This window comes from Patiria miniata, unplaced genomic scaffold (genome assembly GCF_015706575.1).
Source record: "Patiria miniata isolate m_02_andy unplaced genomic scaffold, ASM1570657v1 HiC_scaffold_3, whole genome shotgun sequence".
In the NCBI taxonomy this organism is placed as follows: Eukaryota; Metazoa; Echinodermata; class Asteroidea; order Valvatida; family Asterinidae; genus Patiria; species Patiria miniata.
This window is the reverse complement of record NW_024037069.1, coordinates 21,913,863-21,931,665: the sequence shown is the minus strand read 5'-3', so window position 1 is coordinate 21,931,665 and position 17,803 is coordinate 21,913,863. Positions and strand designations below refer to the sequence as shown.

The 17,803-nt window shown below is 44.1% G+C and overlaps 1 protein-coding gene and 1 non-coding gene across 10 annotated transcripts in view; one reads left to right on the top strand and one right to left on the bottom strand.

Moving 5' to 3' along the window:
- Positions 1–17,803, top strand: part of LOC119738081 (zonadhesin-like) — a 90,191-nt gene that overhangs the window by 53,193 nt on the left and 19,195 nt on the right. For 6 of the 9 annotated variants that reach the window (XM_038212811.1, XM_038212810.1, XM_038212808.1 and 3 more), the window contains 19 exons: positions 39–221; positions 535–732; positions 1,334–1,513; positions 2,275–2,463; positions 3,112–3,306; positions 3,456–3,644; positions 6,287–6,475; positions 7,582–7,782; positions 8,149–8,334; positions 8,912–9,100; positions 9,790–9,975; positions 10,381–10,572; positions 11,427–11,612; positions 12,064–12,252; positions 12,771–12,956; positions 13,988–14,176; positions 14,920–15,105; positions 15,886–16,074; positions 17,330–17,515. In XM_038212811.1, the coding sequence (XP_038068739.1) occupies positions 39–221; positions 535–732; positions 1,334–1,513; positions 2,275–2,463; positions 3,112–3,306; positions 3,456–3,644; positions 6,287–6,475; positions 7,582–7,782; positions 8,149–8,334; positions 8,912–9,100; positions 9,790–9,975; positions 10,381–10,572; positions 11,427–11,612; positions 12,064–12,252; positions 12,771–12,956; positions 13,988–14,176; positions 14,920–15,105; positions 15,886–16,074; positions 17,330–17,515 (3,588 nt within the window). Of the gene's footprint in view, positions 1–38; positions 222–534; positions 733–1,333; positions 1,514–2,274; positions 2,464–3,111; positions 3,307–3,455; positions 3,645–6,286; positions 6,476–7,581; positions 7,783–8,148; positions 8,335–8,911; positions 9,101–9,789; positions 9,976–10,380; positions 10,573–11,426; positions 11,613–12,063; positions 12,253–12,765; positions 12,957–13,987; positions 14,177–14,919; positions 15,106–15,885; positions 16,075–17,329; positions 17,516–17,803 lie in introns of all 9 variants that reach the window. The other 3 variants (XM_038212809.1, XM_038212812.1, XM_038212815.1) reach the window with 3 other exon arrangements.
- Positions 1,054–1,126, bottom strand: Trnaa-ggc. The gene has a single exon. It is a non-coding gene; the product is annotated as a tRNA-Ala (tRNA).

Here is a 17,803-nt window from a genome sequence, read left to right as displayed (position 1 = left end):
ATTCCATCGTTTTGTCAATTTGTTAACTTCAACTTCAGATCAGAGCAAGCCGTGTACTGACGGCGTTAATGACTACAATCACGGTGACCGCTGGTCGGTCGACGACTGTACCCGCTGTACCTGCCTCAACAGTGACGTCTCGTGCAACACACGTCTCTGCCCAACCCCGGAGTGCGACAACGTCATACCTGTGGAAGGCCAGTGCTGCGACAGTTGTGCAGGTAGGATAACAGCTGGTTTGAAAAAGGTTTTGTCAGGAAAAGCATGGACAATTTTTAAATGTTTAAAGAAGTGCACTTTTCAATAAGATTAACCAAAAAGGGATGTCAAATAGTTTCATACATTTAAGAAGAGTGGAAAGTTGCACACAATGTGATTCAAGTAATATTCATGTCATAGGCCCTTTAAACTTTTATTACTGACACTTGTTGTCTGTCCATGATCTCTCCCATGCAAACTGACGTGGTGACATCCATGATTTTGAGAAGTAGAACGTACTGTAACGCAAGCCTCTTTTTGTTGTCATTCCTGCAGGTGAGCCAGCCGTAGTCCGCGCGCCTTGCACCTTCAAGGGCCAGGAATACGCAGACGGGGAGTGGTGGGAGGTTGACGAATGCAAGACCTGTACTTGCATCGACGGCGACCTGGCCTGCAACTTTGTGTCCTGCCCTCGCCTGACCTGCGAAGGCACGCCCATCCAGGAAGAGGGCAAGTGCTGCAAGACATGCCCTGGTAAGAATTCATTTATCTTCATAAAAGTAAGTTTGATTCTTATTTTTTTTTAATGACAACGCCTTTAATAATCTTTTTCCTCTTTCAAACTTTAGAATTTTTGCCAAGCTCTCCAGATAACATCTTGCAGCACTTATAATTGACTTGAGATTTTCCAATCCCCAATTGGAGATAAGACTCTGTTGGTTGGCTTTGTTGGGCTATCCCAGACTAAATCAATAGTTCTTTGTTTGCTTGTCTCTGTATTGTTATATGCAGTATATATTGTTGTTGATTTTATCTGAATCCAATTGAATTGTTTGAAAATTTGAACCAAAAAATTGACTGGAGCGGGGTTTGAACCTGCGACCTCCGGATTGCCGTTCCGGTGCTCTACCAACTGAGCTATCCAGCCCTATATTGGCAGTTCCCCAATTTGTCAATATCTTTCTTCAAGGGGCGCTAGTCAGAAGCCATAAACCCGTATATGCCATACAGCCAGGGATCACACCCAAAGTCACGATATAGACCTGGGAAATAGCAAACGGGGATCACTCAGAGAGGATACGGCTTTTTAAAATTGAATTGAATTGAAATTGTTCTTGTGTTTGCTGTTGCACAGCTGACGCCGAGCCCTGCATGGACGGTGAGACCCCCTACGAGCACGGCACCACCTGGGCCAAGTCTGTCTGCACTGACTGCACCTGTAATGACCAGAGCGTGACATGTGAGCAAGAAGTCTGCCCTGCGCTGGCATGCGAGGAGACTGAAGATGTGGGACAGTGCTGCAAACAATGCAAAGGTAGATTTCACTTCCTTCCTCCCTACCAGAGTCGAGTCCATCACAAGTCCTCCAGTCCCAATTCAAATCACAAGCTACTCCAATGAGCTTTGACAAAGACATTCCTTTGTTATTGTTAACCCACTGTTTCTTGTGACTGGACTCATGAATTACTTGTGACTGGACTTGTGATGGACTTGTGATGGACTCGACTACATCCTAGCTCCCTAGTGCTATCTGTTTTCAATTTTCTGTACTGCGTAAAGTTTGATGCTAAGCAGTTTTCAGGTAGACTTGTATTTGAGTAACCAAACATCCGTGTCCGAGTCACCTCTCCTGAGTCGTGAGTCATACAACCATGCTATCAGGTATCTCTGATATGCCACGGTCAATTGTTATGAAATTTTAGTTTGCTAGAAGAAACAGTCATGCTTAGGCCATGTGCAAGGTTTTAGCTCAATCGGACGAAGCATATCGTAAGTATGATCTTTAATCTCTCACAATTCTGACCATGAATGAGTGCAAACAAGTAAATGAGTACAATCAAAGTTTGACATTTTGTGTAAGCACTACCTCCCATTCTTTTAAAAGTGGTATCAATTTGATTAATCTCCTCAAGATATCAGTCTAGTATCTCATAAAGACTCCATGCTAAACAAATTGTGCAGCAGTGAAATCAGAAAAAATGTGAAAGCCTGCCCCCCCCCCCCACCCACCCTTGTAGGGTTGAACATCGTAGCCATGACCTTAGCTTATTTGTCCGACATCTACCTTTCCTTCAGGTGACCCCGCATTCAAGAAATGCACCTACAAGGATAAGGAGTACAAGCATGGTTACATCCTGCGCGGGAATAACTGCAAGCAATGCACCTGTGAGGATGGAGAATGGGCCTGCGAGACGGAACTCTGCCCTGCGCTGAGCTGTAGTGACCCGGTCAGCATCGAGGGTGAATGCTGCAAGAAGTGCCCAGGTAATGACCGTTCCGATCGGACCCTCTACTTAAAGCGAAAAAAGAAAAATTCCTTGACTTTTTGTTATTTGTGGTGCCATGGCTTGTGCTGTTGTAGTTTTCAGTGTGGAGTTTCGAAGTAATCAATTTGCTAACCAAGTCATGAGTCTCTTGATGGAGGCTTTAGTCCTAGGCACAGACTTTGAATTGGTTTTAGGAGTTCCTCAGGTAATGAACAACGTGGGGTGCTGTGGTCCAATGGTTACGGTGTTCGACTCGTGTGCCGTGGTACATGGGTACGAATCCTGACGGGAAACATGGTGCTTGTGCGCTTGGGCAAGGCACTTTACTACGATTGCCTCTCTCCACCCAGGTGTAGTAAGTGGGTACCTGGTAGGAAGAAATTCCTTCAATGCTTGAGCGCCGTACTGGCAGCCGTGCTAAAGCCAGGGTAATTAATAGAGCACCAGGAGCGTCACTTCGTGACGGACATGAGTGCTATACAAGAAGCCATTATTATTATTATTACAATGTAAAACAGTGTAGTACTGGTGCTAACAGATCAATGGTTGCAGCTTAAAGTATTAAACAAGCGCCGAAAAAAGACTTTAAGGTTCAAGATTTTATAAGAGGGCCTTTTTTTCCTTGTTTTTTCTTTCTTCTCAACAGAGGATGTCAAATCCTGTGATGTTGGCTTTATGTACGACCAAGTGACATACAAACACGGCGAAAAGTGGAGCGAGAGTGCCTGCGTGGAATGCCAGTGCGACAACGGCGCGGTGGTCTGCGATCACCAGAGCTGCCCGGTGCCCGATTGCAGCGACGCGGCCGTGTTGGAAGGAGAATGCTGCCCAACGTGCCCCGGTTAGTCCTGCAAAACTTTTCTCCCCAAAAAATAACTACAGCAATTGACATTGGCAACTGTAATGTTGGACATGGTGTTTTTATAAATCTTGAAGATATCAATCTTCGCATTGACCACACTTTATTTGTTCCATTGTCTGACACTAAAGGCATAGCCCCACTGAAATCCTGCCGAGCTGGCAATCAGAAGTACAAAAACGGCGACGTCTGGAACCCCACGGACTGCAGCCAGTGTACCTGCTCAGACGGCGACATCTTCTGCTCCAAGGACACCTGCCCTCGTGTGACCTGCGACAACCCAGTCAAGGTCAAGGGTGAATGCTGCAAGAAGTGCCCAGGTGAGTCAGTCGGCCGTGAGCCATTAAAGAGTTATTTGGCTACGGCTTGCAATCACACATACACCTATGGGAGCGGCTGAAGCCACTTCTGATGGACACATGTATTAGAGCTGACCATAGCCAGTAAGGCTGCGGCTGAATTACTTGGCTACGGCTTGCAATCACACATACACCTATGGGAGTGGCTGAAGCCACTTCTGATAGACACGCGTGTTAGAACTGGCCATAGCCATTAAGGCTGTGTGTGAATTACTTGGCTATGGCTCGCAATCACACATACACCTATGAGAGCTGCTGAAGCCACTTCTGATAGACACATGTGTTAGAGCTGGCCATAGCCAGTAAGGCTGCGGCTGAATTACTTGGCTACGGCTTGCAATCACACACACACCTATGGGAGCGGCTGAAGCCACTTCTGATAGACACATGTGTTAGAGCTGGCCATAGCCAGTAAGGCTGCGGCTGAATTACTTGGCTACGGCTTGCAATCACACATACACCTATGGGAGTGGCTGAAGCCACTTCTGATAGACACGCGTGTTAGAGCTGGCCATAGCCATTAAGGCTGTGTGTGAATTACTTGGCTATGGCTCGCAATAACACATACACCTATGAGAGCTGCTGAAGCCACGTCTGATAGACACGTGTGTTAGAACTGGCCATAGCCAGTAAGGCTTAGTCTGAATTACTTGGCTACGGCTTGCAATCATACATACACCTATGGGAGCGGCTGAAGCCACTTCTGATAGACACGTGTGTTAGAGCTGGCCATAGCCATTAAGGCTGTGTGTGAATTACTTGGCTACGGCTAGCAATCACACATACACATATGGGAGCGGCTGAAGCCACTTCTGATAGACACGTGTGTTAGAGCTGGCCATAGCCATTAAGGCTGTGTGTGAATTACTTGGCTACGGCTAGCAATCACACATACACCTATGAGAGCTGCTGAAGCCACTTCTGATAGACACATGTGTTAGAGCTGGCCATAGCCAGTAAGGCTGTGTGTGAATTACTTGGCTACGGCTTGCAATCACACATACACCTATGGGAGCGGCTGAAGCCACTTCTGATAGACACATGTGTTAGAGCTGGCCATAGCCAGAAAGGCTGTGTGTGAATTACTTGGCTATGGCTTGCAATCACACATGCACCTATGGGAGCGGCTGAAGCCACTTCTGATAGACACATGTGTTAGAGCTGGCCATAGCCAGTAAGGCTGTGTGTGAATTACTTGGCTATGGCTTGCAATCACACATGCACCTATGGGAGCGGCTGAAGCCACTTCTGATAGACACATGTGTTAGAGCTGGTCATAGCCAGTAAGGCTGTCTGAATTACTTGGCTACGGCTTGCAATCACACATACACCTATGGGAGCAGCTGAAGCCACTTCTGATAGACACGTGTGTTAGAGCTGGCCATAGCCAGTAAGGCTGTCTGAATTACTTGGCTACGGCTTGCAATCACACATACACCTATGGGAGCAGCTGAAGCCACTTCTGATAGACACGTGTGTTAGAGCTGGCCATAGCCAGTAAGGCTGTGTCTGACTTACTTGGCTACGGCTTGCAATCACACATACATCTATGGGAGCGGCTGAAGCCACTTCTGATTGACACGTGTGTTAGAGCTGGCCATAGCCAGTAAGGCTGTCTGAATTACTTGGCTACGGCTAGCAATCACACATACACCTATGGGAGCGGCTGAAGCCACTTCTGATAGACACATGTGTTAGAGCTGGTCATAGCCAGTAAGGCTGTCTGAATTACTTGGCTACGGCTTGCAATCACACATACACCTATGGGAGGGGATGAATTCACTTCTGATAGACACGTGTGTTAGAGCTGGCCATAGCCATTAAGGCTGTGTGTGAATTACTTGGCTACGGCTAGCAATCACACATACATCTATGGGAGCGGCTGAAGCCACTTCTGATTGACGCGTATGTTATACCTCATCTTTATGTCCGAGGTTCGATTCCTGCCTAGATGCGAATTTGTTTTTCAGTGCCTACTGGGTTTTCTCTGAACATTCCAATTATTCCAGTATTCTTCCCCCCCCCCCCCCCCCCTCTAAATCTGGAATTTCTTCACAATCTGATCTCTAAAGATTTTTTCAGGCTTGTGCGCCACAGTACTACGAGCACCTTATAGTAATCCTTAGGTTCATTATCAGAATTGTAAAAAATGTCAATAGCCTATATATCATTAAGATTAAGTTTAAGACTGATTTATTCAGCCAATGATTAAAAAACAATCACATGAATTTGTAATGTTGGACTCTCAGAAAAGTAAAATTGACTCAATTTAAAATACCATACAATGAAAACAATTCATCATTCTCTTATCATAAATTGTCATCATGTCATCCAACTTAACTTGAATTATGTACCACGCGTTTTTAGCCACCCGATTCAGTCTACCAATTTCACACTTAGGAGTGACATTGAATCAAACAATAATAGAGCTGGTCTAGCTAGATTCAATTACACATCTATAGAAATTAATCAAAATATGCCTGCCCACACCAAAGGATTTCAGTCTACGTAAAAAAAAACAGATGTTGTTGGCCCTTTTTAAAATTTTCAGATACTTGAGTTGACCAAGACGTGTATTTTTTTATATTTTTTTTTTGCTTCAGATGAGTTGAAGCAGTGCCAGTTGGATGGTAATGGAGACGTCAAGGACCATCTTGAGACATGGCGGGTCAACAACTGCAAGAAGTGCCAGTGTAACGACGGCAAGGTGTCCTGCGACACCCAGACGTGCCCGGAGGTGGACTGCGCAGACGCCGTTGTGCCAGATAACCAGTGCTGCCCTGTCTGTCCCAGTAAGCCGTGATATGTGGTTCATAAGATGGGATTTTTGCGTCAGGTTGATGTGAATCACATTAGGTTTTGCCCTTCACCGTATAAACACTGCATATACTCAGTGTGTTACCTCCCGAGTGAAATTTGGAAAAAAATCACTCGGGTGGGACTCGAACCCACGACCTCCTGCTTTCTAGTACAGCTGTCTTACCACTCGACCACTGGGTTAATGGGATCAGGTAGCTGGTTCGAATCCCACCCGAGTGATTTTTTTCCAACTTTCACTCGGGAGGTAACACATTGAGTATGCAGTATTTATACGTCGGTGAAGGGCAAAACTAATTTGATGATATGTGATGTTAAAACTAGCATGCATCTGGTCAACTGAAAACTTTCCCACAAGCTTGAACACTATTCAGGGTTGTTTTTCTGCAACCAACGATAGTCATTGACTATAGACCTTTATCATGCTGCCACCATTTCAGTCATGTTCCCTGTATCCAATAGCAGTACTGAATGCTAATGGGTTTTTTTGTGAAAAAAAGGAACCAGACTAAGTTTCCTTTCTGCCTTGCTTTGGTTACACTGATTTGAATGGGAAAAAATCAAACGGCTGCAACGTGATAATAGTCTATAGCGGGAGTTTTCAACATCACTTTTCTCAGACATTGTCGTTTAAAAAAAAAAACCTTCAGAGCTATGAGTCAGAAGAGTCATGCCCTATCCTAGGTTATTTCAGTTCTATGCCTTGTGAATATCTAACCATTGTGTAGCATTGAATGTCCATAACACGTAGCTGGTGTGCATATCTGCTTTAAGAAAATCAAGAAGACTGAAAAAGATAACATTTGAAGGTTTGCTTGGTGAAGTCAGCAACAAATGTAAATTTGCAATGACACCGTGTGAATGTAAATCTCTTTTGTGAGTTTGGCATTTTCCAAGAGAAAAACCAGAGGAAATTCAACATTTCAACAGAAAATAAAAAGTTTTCCTATTATCTACTGACGTGGATACCCCAACTTCACACTCATCCAAAATGAAAACCTAGGCCACTCACGAACCCATCGTATGTTTTCAGCCATGCCACTGACATAATTCTGTGCACTCTTACTTGGATGTTCTGCAGAGGTAGCACCGCCGGCGCTCACAGCGAAGTCCTGCGAGGTCGGAGGTCAGACCTACCAGCACGGTGAACGCTGGGACAAGAACGCCTGCAAGTCGTGCGTCTGTGACAACGGCAAAGTCAACTGTGACTCCCCGGCGTGTGGTGCCCTGACTTGCACCGACCCCATCAAGGTGCCCGGCGAATGCTGCATGAGATGCCCAGGTGGGTAGACTGGTTTCGCTTTCCTGGGCCCAATTTCATGGCAACGCTAACCACAGAATTCTGTGCTTACGCTCACCATTTTGTGCTTACCCCGCTAAAATTCTGTGCTAACACTGTAAGCACAGAATCCTTAGTTACCGGATGTACGCATGCACAGAAGCCAGCATTTCCTGCTAACCCGTGAAATACGCTTACCGTAAGCACACAATTTTCTGCTGCATTAAGCAGGGATTTTTAGCTAACAGTAAGCAGAGCCAAGAATTTGGGCCCTGATCTATACAATGCCTATAAAAGGGATATGTTGATTTCAAACACAATATTGAAGCAATTTGTAAATGACGTCTTCTTTTTTTTTTTTTACCTCAGAGGATGCCCAAGTCTGCATCACCGCCGACAGTGTAGAGTACCAACACGGCGAGACATGGCGTGACGGAGACTGCAAGAGATGTAAGTGCAACAACGGCGGTATCGATTGCGACGAGACAACGTGCCCAAGCCTGACCTGCAGTAACCCTATCACCGTTCCAGGCCAGTGCTGCAAGCAGTGTGAAGGTATCAAAGTCAAAATGTCAAATTTTGCAGATTTCAGGAGGGTTCCTTTCAAAACTTCTATGAGAGATGGGGTTACGTGTTGAGTTTCAGATTTTAAGGAGTAAACTGAAAGAGATTTTAAGTGTTCGTTTTTTTCACTCAATCCTTACACCATGAATCTTTTAAAAGCCCATAGCTTTTGAACACTATCAAGGGGGTTAGGTTAAATGCCTAAGAAAAACTCGGATAAAACAATCCCACTCAAAATCGGGCCAGGAAGTTTTATGCTCTGTCAGAATTTTTTCGCTCTGTTGAATGTGTAGCCTTGAGGCTACTACAACTGGAATTTTGTTATCAGGAAACAAAAGTTTAAGAAACTCCCAAACTTTTCTTGGGCAAACAAAATCCAAACTGGTCATCAGTACCCAAATTGGAACAGAATCTCCTTTTGCTTGTAGTAACAGTTCTGTGTGAGTAAAAAGGTGCTGTACAAAGCTTTTGAGTTGCTTAATACTGAAATGTCTGTGTCAATGAAGATCTTCGCTTTGATTTTGTGGTTGAACTGTTCAACAACCTTTCCTCCTTGTTTTTTTTGAAGGACGACCATTTGAGACCTGTACCTACAATGGCGAGGAGTACCAGCATGGCGAGAGATGGGACGGCAAGAGTCACTGCACTTCATGCTCGTGCACCGACGGCGCAGTGGATTGCGAGACGCCGACCTGCCCGGCACTGACCTGCTCCAACCCAGTCAAGGTCAAAGGTCAATGCTGCAGGGTCTGCGTCGGTAAGTGATGTCTACTACTGCTATGTGCAGCAAACTAGTTTGGTTATGAATATAGGGTTACCGGCCAACATGCCATGTGATATTTATTGTATGTTGGCTGGTTCTCCGCCTTTGTTTAGCTTGCCGTGCACAGTGCTAAGCAATTTGCTTGCCTAGCTGCTCCATGGAATTTGCCGCTGGTCATATATAATCACCACAAAACATTATCCTACTGTAATTATGGAGATTTTACATTTCATTTGGGATATTGGGAGGGTCTGAATTGAACCAAGCTTTTGGGCCCAATTTCATCGGGCTGCCAAGCACACAATTTTCTGCTAACAGAACCTCAATCTATTTCATGAAAACTGTAAGCAGTAAGCGCATGCAGCAACCGCTTACCTCGGAGGAAAAGGTTGCTTAACTTAATAGTGACGTAACAATAGAAATCTCCATTTGCGCACTGCTGTAAGCACATCCAGGCCGTGAAATAGTGCTTAAAGTTGGCACAACGTTTCCGTTAACTGTTAAGCAGCACCAAGACATTTGGGCCCTTGAGTATTACGGTGCAACCCATTGCATGGTCGCAGGCCCAGCAGGTGTGAATTTAAGTTCTAATTAATTTTGTTTTTCAAAATAATACCTTGATCTTGCCGCACATGGATGTTTAACGCTGACAAACCGCTAATTTTGAATGTTCCCTATTCCAGAGGACTTTGGCACGTGCGTGGCGGCAGACGGCACCCGATACAATCACGGCGATGAATGGAAGGCAAGCGACTGCGTGACGTGTACCTGCGACGATGGCACCACCTCCTGCAACACCCTCAAGTGCCCCGCCCTCGGCTGCAAGCCGACGATCCGCGACGAGGGGCAGTGCTGCCCTCGCTGCCCAGGTAAGAACAATCGCGGGTCATAAGTTGGGTCCATGTTGAAGTTGGGATTTGAAGGTTCGATCAGGACACTGAAATTTGGAAAAATCTTGGCCTTGTTGTCTTCTTGGAAAAAAAACATTGTTAAAACTTTAAAAGTCCAAAAGATCACTAGATTGACACGGAATGAAACTTTTTTGTTGTCGAGAAAGGGACGTCAGAAACTGAGTCATACCAAACATAATAATTTAGGATAAATATCAAGTCTTGATTAATATCAAGTTATAACAAGACACAAGAAAAACAGAAAACTGGCCTACAGTAGCTCAGTAGTATAGGGATTGGGATTCTCATTGCAGTGAGTATTGGTTCTTCACAACCAAAAGGATGACAAATTTATACAAAATTTCAATTACGTTTGAATCCCAGCTGATCCAGCCCCGAAGACCTGTCGTCTCAAGAGCGGCGTGGAGTACATCTCAGGCCAGTCCTGGCGTAAGGGACCCTGCCGGACTTGCAGCTGCGACAACGGCAACAAGAACTGTCAGACGGAGAGCTGCCCGCTGCTGAGCTGCAGCGACCCGGAGGAGGTGGTCGGCGAGTGCTGCAAGAGGTGCCCCGGTATGCAACAAGCTGTCTGTTGTATTGGGAGGTTCACAATTTGAAGTGAATTTTGGGTTGTCACATGGAAAATCAAACGGGAGTGTTGCTTAGTGGTTGGGGCTTGTGATTCACGATCGGAGGGTCAGGAGTTCGAATCCAGCTGCTGGCCATATGTTGTGTCCTTGGGCAAGCCACTTCACCCCCACTTGCCTCTCTCCACCCAGGAGTAGAAATGGGTACCGGCTTTAGCTGGGGAGTAACCTGCGATGGACTGGCATCCCATCCAGGGGGAATAGAAATATCCTCTGTCGTTTCATGCTACTGAAACCGGAGATAACAGGTATCAGAGGGTCAGGGGTTTGAGTCCTGCTGTCGGTCATATGTTGTGTCCTTGGGCAAGCCACTTCACCCCCACTTGCCTCTCTCCACCCAGGAGTATAAATGGGTACCGAGATAAGCTTGGAAGTAACCTGCGATGGAATATCATCCCATCCAGGGGGAACAGAAATGCTCTCAGTTTTGTGTCAAAAAAATGGAAATAAACACCGGTCTGATGGGCCATATGTGATACGATCAAGCTAAATGAGTCATCTGTCGACCCTGGTCAATATGATTCGAAAAAAGCAGAATCTCAGCATTACTGCTATGAAAACCGCATGCTGGTACCACCTTAAGTTCAAAAATTATGGAAGTCGGAACATTAAGAAATGTGATGAAGTGGTCGTATTTTGGCCTGAATCTCCAAATGAAAATTCCCGACAAACGACTCATTTAGCCTGATCGCATCACACATTGGCTCGTTACAAATTTGACTACAATTGTAAAATATGAAGAGAAAAAATTCTACCTTAGTAATAATTATGTCTTTTCAGAGGATATTCCAACCTGCCTTGCGACCGGGGGAGTCACATACAAGCACGGTGAGACCTGGCAGCCCGATGCATGCAAGACCTGCGAGTGCAAAGAGGGAACCATCGTCTGCACGGACAAACTGTGTCCCAAGCCGACCTGCGATAATCCGGCGGCTGTAGAGGGCGAATGCTGCCCTCAGTGTCCAGGTAAGCTTACTTTCTGGATTAAGCTAGTAGTCTCTGTACCGCCCCAAAGTGCCCTGCCAGTTATTCCGTGTATCGCCCCAAACCAACCGAGAATTTGTTATGGAAAATCACCCCAAACCAACCAAGAAGTCATCGTGGAATAAATCCAATGTCCAACGTAGTACATGTGCTAATTGGTGATATAAACAGTATTGAAAAATACCAAAACATAGAATTCATTAACTCATATCAGATGTATCGCCTTGGAGGATAGCTTTGCAACACCGCTTTTCCCTTACACACTTACAAAAAATATTGAGTCACTTTTAAGTAAAAATTGTGTCACTTTGCCCCCTCCCCAACTGAACCTGAAATCTGGATGCACAACTGAGCCATGGATAAATGTTGGCGATCTACGGATGAATCTGTACCTTTTAAGCAACTGTTTTTGCGTTTGTGTTCTTGCGATCAGGCGTCCCGAGCCCCAAGTCCTGCAAGCGAGGTGACGAGGTCGTACCCCATGGCGATACCTGGCAGTCAGGTCCCTGCAAGTCCTGCAGCTGCTCCAACGGACGCATCGACTGCGAGTCCAACGTCTGCCCGACGCTGACCTGTAGCGAGACGGTCAAGGTCAAAGGGGAATGCTGCCAACGGTGTCAAGGTCAGTTTGGTAATCTGTGTCGAGTTCTGCGTTCTTGCAGGAAGTTTCTTTCGATGTGAACCAGAAATGTTTGAAAAATCTCGGTCCGGACGAAATTCTGAAAAGTGAAGAATGGCGATTATGTTTCCGACATTTAGTCACCGTTTCAGCCATTGGAGGTCTGAAACATACACCTGTTAAAACCACTTATGTTTTAGACTCTCTATTAACCTCAAGATATCTCAAACATAAGCTTATCAAGAAACTGGCAATGTTAGTGTCAAACATTTTCAGGTGACTGACAGGCCAGTTTCTTGTTTATCTTACTTTTCAGATACTGTGAGGTTAACAGAATGTCTGAAGCAAAATCTGATTGGTTACTTTGCACCTTGATCATGCCTCCCCTACTTATAGAGTGACTGGCCTACTCCAACTTGCTCATACAGAATGCAGTGCCCTAAGGTTAACTCAAATTAATGACCCTTAGGTCACAGGTCAAGCACTGAGTTCAGAGGTCAATATATCCATTTGTTTTACAGAGGATGCCAAGGATTGCCTGAGCGATATCAGCACCCCCTACAAACACGGCGAGAAATTCTCCACCGACCCATGCAACTCGTGTGAGTGCTACAACGGGGAGACGTACTGCACCTCCAAGGACTGCAACCCGACCGACTGCGAGAACCCCATCACTCGCAGCGACGAGTGCTGCGCACGATGCCCCGGTTAGTATGGCGAAACTGGTGTCCATAGGCAAGCCGTTTTACAACAATAGAAGGGAGTAACAGTCTGGTTTGTGTCAAAATGGCTACATGTATGAATGTGAGTACCGTCACTTACATTACTATGAGGCTACTTTGACCTCTCACTGCTTCAAAAGTATTTGATCAAGCTGAATCAAACCAGCCGTACAATAACCTTGGGGTAAGGGGTACTCAAACATGGAAAGAAAAATTCAACCTATTACTTCACTTTGTTAAAACACAGGTGTTTTTTTGGTTGTCACTCATATTCCAAAAAAAGGGACATGGAAAATGTTCCTGCAGTTTTGTTGTTAAAATCTCCTCGAACTGTAGTCGCCAACACAGAAGTAACATTGTTTTACCTTTCATTCAAACTATAGCTAGATATAAAAACCCATTTTCAATCAAATAAGTGTGTATTTTAGATGCCAGGGACATTAGATTACAGGGAGGTACCGTCACTCACGTTACGTCACTCACGTTACTTCCTCTTCATGGTTTCTAACACGGCTTAAAATCTAATTTGATGAACTGCAACATAATGAAACTGTTTTCTTATAATGTATGAACCTTTCTCTCTGCCTTAAACACAAAAACCTCCCAAAAATACTCACGGCATTTTGCATGTTAAAACAAGGTGCCAAAACGACTACCAAAAATCCATGATTTTATTTAAAAAGCAAGTTTTTGGACCCAAAATCCCTTTTAACTACATTCCATCTCATTGGCATACCAGTAAAATGAAAGCTCTTGTTGTCCCCTTTAATTTGACACCACATTTGTTGTGATGCTTGTAGTTTGGAAGATTTCATACAGTTTCACTTTCCAGCCTTGTTCACTTTTGCTTGGAATTGCTCTAATGAGCAATATTACTTCCACCATAAAAACAGGATTCACTGTCCACATTGTGTTAGTAAGGCCAAACTTATGTCCATGAGCAATGCATTTTACCGCAACACATATTACCGCGTTGTTTGGTCTTACACTGCTGTTTATTCCTCCTGATTTTGCAGGTGAGCCAATCCCTGCTCCCTGCATGTACGAGGGCAATGAGGTCCCCAGCGGCGAATGGTGGCGTATCAACCCGTGCAAGACCTGTCAATGCAACAACGGCATCGTGGGCTGCTCCACCGAGACCTGCCCGCTACTCACTTGCCCCAACTCTGTCAAGGTGGCCGGAGAGTGCTGCCGAATCTGCATTGGTAAGACTATACTTTCCTTGCAATAGATAGAATCCCCAAATGTAAGGGTGTCAATAGGATGAATTTCTTGCAGCGGTAACCCAAAACTTAGAAATTGTTTTGCTCAGCAAAAGCACGATACCAGAAGAAAATTCGGAAAAAATATTGTAACCTGCGCCACTTCAGCGGTTGTGTACAAAGTCTATGGAGAGTCAAGAACATTTTGTAAGTATTTCCTAACAAAATTGGAAATGTTTCTCAGTCCCAGATTCATGTCTTGTCATCATTTTTGCAATGACTGACCTTTATTGAGATGATATATGAAGAAAAAAAGTGGCGTCAGGTTGCAACATTTTTTTCGAAAATTTCAGTCAAGTTTATATTGCTTGTGGGTAGTTTTCAGCTGGTTTCATACATGATATTTTCTGCTTAGCGGAATACATGCTAAGCAGCTAAGCTAAGGGGAATAATCAGCCTGTTTGTTCAGCAAAACATATGACTTACAATCGTTAAAAAAATTTCATTTTTAAATTTCCATCCTAATAGTTCTGATTCTGAGAACAATTTTCAAAACTAAAAAAAAATGTTGATGAGGAAGCTGTTTGCAAGTTTTACTGTAAGAACATGAACACACCCATTTTGGAAAAGGAGGATATTTTTACCCGATCCCTCCCTGCCTATGTTAGTCTCTAACTCGAGTAGCTTCTAGCTTTAAGGTCAAACCCTAAAACATACGATGATTTTTATTCCATGGTTGACCCTAGATGAGCCGGACATGGGCTGCACGGTGGACGGTCGGCGCCTGCAGACCGGCGAGACATTCCGCCAATCCCCTTGCTCTACCTGCACCTGCTTCTTCGGCTCGCTGGAGTGCGACATGACGGTCTGCCCAGAGACCCTGTGCGACAATGCGGTCAAGGCACGCGACGAATGCTGCCCTCGCTGCCCAGGTGAGGAATGCTTCTCAGTCAATATCGGGGATACAAGTTACTGACAGGATTGTCCGCAATGACCATGTTGTATTGGGTCATTTTTGTCGCAGAATTCTGAACAACTTCCCTGAAATTGTCCTGCAGTTCGTAAAAAATCCTGACGGGTATCAGGCTCCATAATTTCTTATTCGGTAATCATCGGGCGATATGCACCCCTGTGTTAGATTCGCACAGTGAGAATCATCTTTCTTCCTGGTTGATGTTTTTAATATTAATTCAGCTGCCGCTTTCCCTTTTACCTGTCAATGCCAATGTTAAATTCCTCAGCTTCGCTCGTCTTTTCCTATAACTTTTTTTTTCATGGTATGTCAAAATCAGGCACTTTTAGGCAAGAAGTCAATTTTCAGTTATTGCAATATAAGTAAATATATAGACCTTGCTCTTTCAAACGCCGCTTTGCTTTTTGAAATTGGATCTTCCAAAGGGAAGTTATTGAATTTTGAAATCAGACTGTTTGAAATGTCAAAATTGAGAAATAGGCCTTTCAAGTTTGAGTTTAGCAAAAAAGTTATTTAGAAAAGGTGTCATTATAAAACACCAATATTACCTTAGCAATAGGCATACAGAAGCAAATAACCTTGCCTATTATGGGTTTGCCAGAAAAACAATTCTCAAAATCACTGAAAAATCACCCCATGTCATTTTGCAACTTTATTTATAGCTCTGGCCAATTCTGCCTGATTTTGTCATACCACCTCGCTTTTATTTACTTATTTATTTATGTTCTTTCTTTCTTAGATGAGCCAGCGCCAGCCCCATGCACCTTCAAGGACAAGAGCTACGTGAGCGGCGAGTCCTGGACTAAAGGCCCCTGCAAGACCTGCAGCTGTGAGAACAGCAAAGTCAGCTGTGAGAACACACAGTGCCCTGCGCTGGACTGCGCCGACCCTGTGAGGGTCAAGGGCGAGTGCTGCCTGAAATGCCCAGGTAGGAAACGGTGGGGGGGGGGGGGGGGGGGAGGCCATTTCATGAAGCACTACAGTCCATCGTAAAGAGGTTGTTGATTGCTTTCGGAAATTTTAAACAATGTTTTAAATGTAGAGTAAGTCAATTCACAAGACTTTTCTTTGTAAATATAAATTTTAAATTTCCTTGTAAATTTTTTTGTTCAGAACCTGCTAAAATGAAACCAATTACCATCAGTCTTACTTAGGCATGAAATTTTTCCTCAAATCCGCTGATTTCCTCATTTTTGTACCTCTCATTAATGCCATTATAAATTGAAAAATACTGTACAAAGTCTTGTATGGTTTGGAGTTTTCTCGGTTTTTTTTCTAAATTTCCAGTTGCGCGCCTGCTTACTTCGAAAAGGGTCATTCTAAACATTTGGGGTCCACCACACTCTCAAATTTGTATCCTTGTGGAGACATTTCTTTGTTCTCTTGTAGTAAAGTTTTCAATTTTGAAAGTGAAGTTTCAAAATGCTCTTATTTTAACCAGAATTAATTTCCTTGGCTGAAATTCGGACTTAATATCCCTTTACTAAAACTCTTCCATTTGCGAAAGATCAACCCACCTTGGAAATTCCTTGTTTTTGAGTAAAATCCATATATCTATTTCGTGAAAACCTTGTGGAGACCTATTCATCTATAGAAATTGCCTTGTGGAGACCTTTACAATGTTTTGTTCCCTATTGTGTGCGTGTCTCCACAAGGATACAAATTTGAGCACAAAAGTGTGACATTTTGATGTCCGTGTCACACCTGACCTGTGTGTAATTTGACATGCAAATATAATTGAAATTGACTTCAAACTATTGTTTATTTGTTTAGCAGGTAATTCGCATTACATAATCACTCTTGGAGGTAGAAGGCATTAAAGAATGTGTTCTGAAATTACAAAATCTCATGTCAGATGTAACCAGGACACCAAAAACTATTGGACCCCAAATTTATAGAATGACCAAAAATTAAAAGGTTTTGGACATTGTAAGTAATACTTGGGTGTCCAACTATCTCTTGCTGTTATGACATTCAAAAGTCAAATCCAGTGTTTGATTTCTTTGCTGCGCCAACGACAAATGGACAAATGGAATACAAGCATGTCAAGTGTAATCTAAACAAGTAGTCACAAAAATGCTGTCTACTGTTCGTGTGCAGAGTCCATAACTTTGAAAAACCAACGTTGAAAATGTTCCGGTATCGTGGTTGTAATCCCTGGTTTTCGACCTTGCTTCTCACAGACCAACTGAAATCGTGCACATTTGACGACGGCAGGGAGTTCGACCACGGCACTAGCCTCAAATACAGCAACTGCACCACGTGCTACTGCGACAATAGTGTCATTACGTGCGACACTGAGCTGTGCAAGGCGCTGGACTGCGCCGAGCCTCTCAGCCAGGAGGGCAAGTGCTGCGACACCTGCCCTGGTAAGTGGGGTCCGTCCTTGTGCCCTTGAGCAAGATATTTTACTACAATATAAGGGATTCACTGTTCAGTGCACAACCAATTTTTTTTTTCTCAAAAATATCTACCGAGAGTAAAATTCAACAGGTTTAGTTTTTTTTATACCCTGCTTCATATATATTGTATTGTTGTTCCTTAAATCGTGAAAAACACATTTTGCGAAAGGTGTCCGTTAACTTTAAGAGGCTCTTTAATTATACTTAAGACTGAGATGAAACCACAGCTGTAAACATAGCCCAAGTTTTGAAATC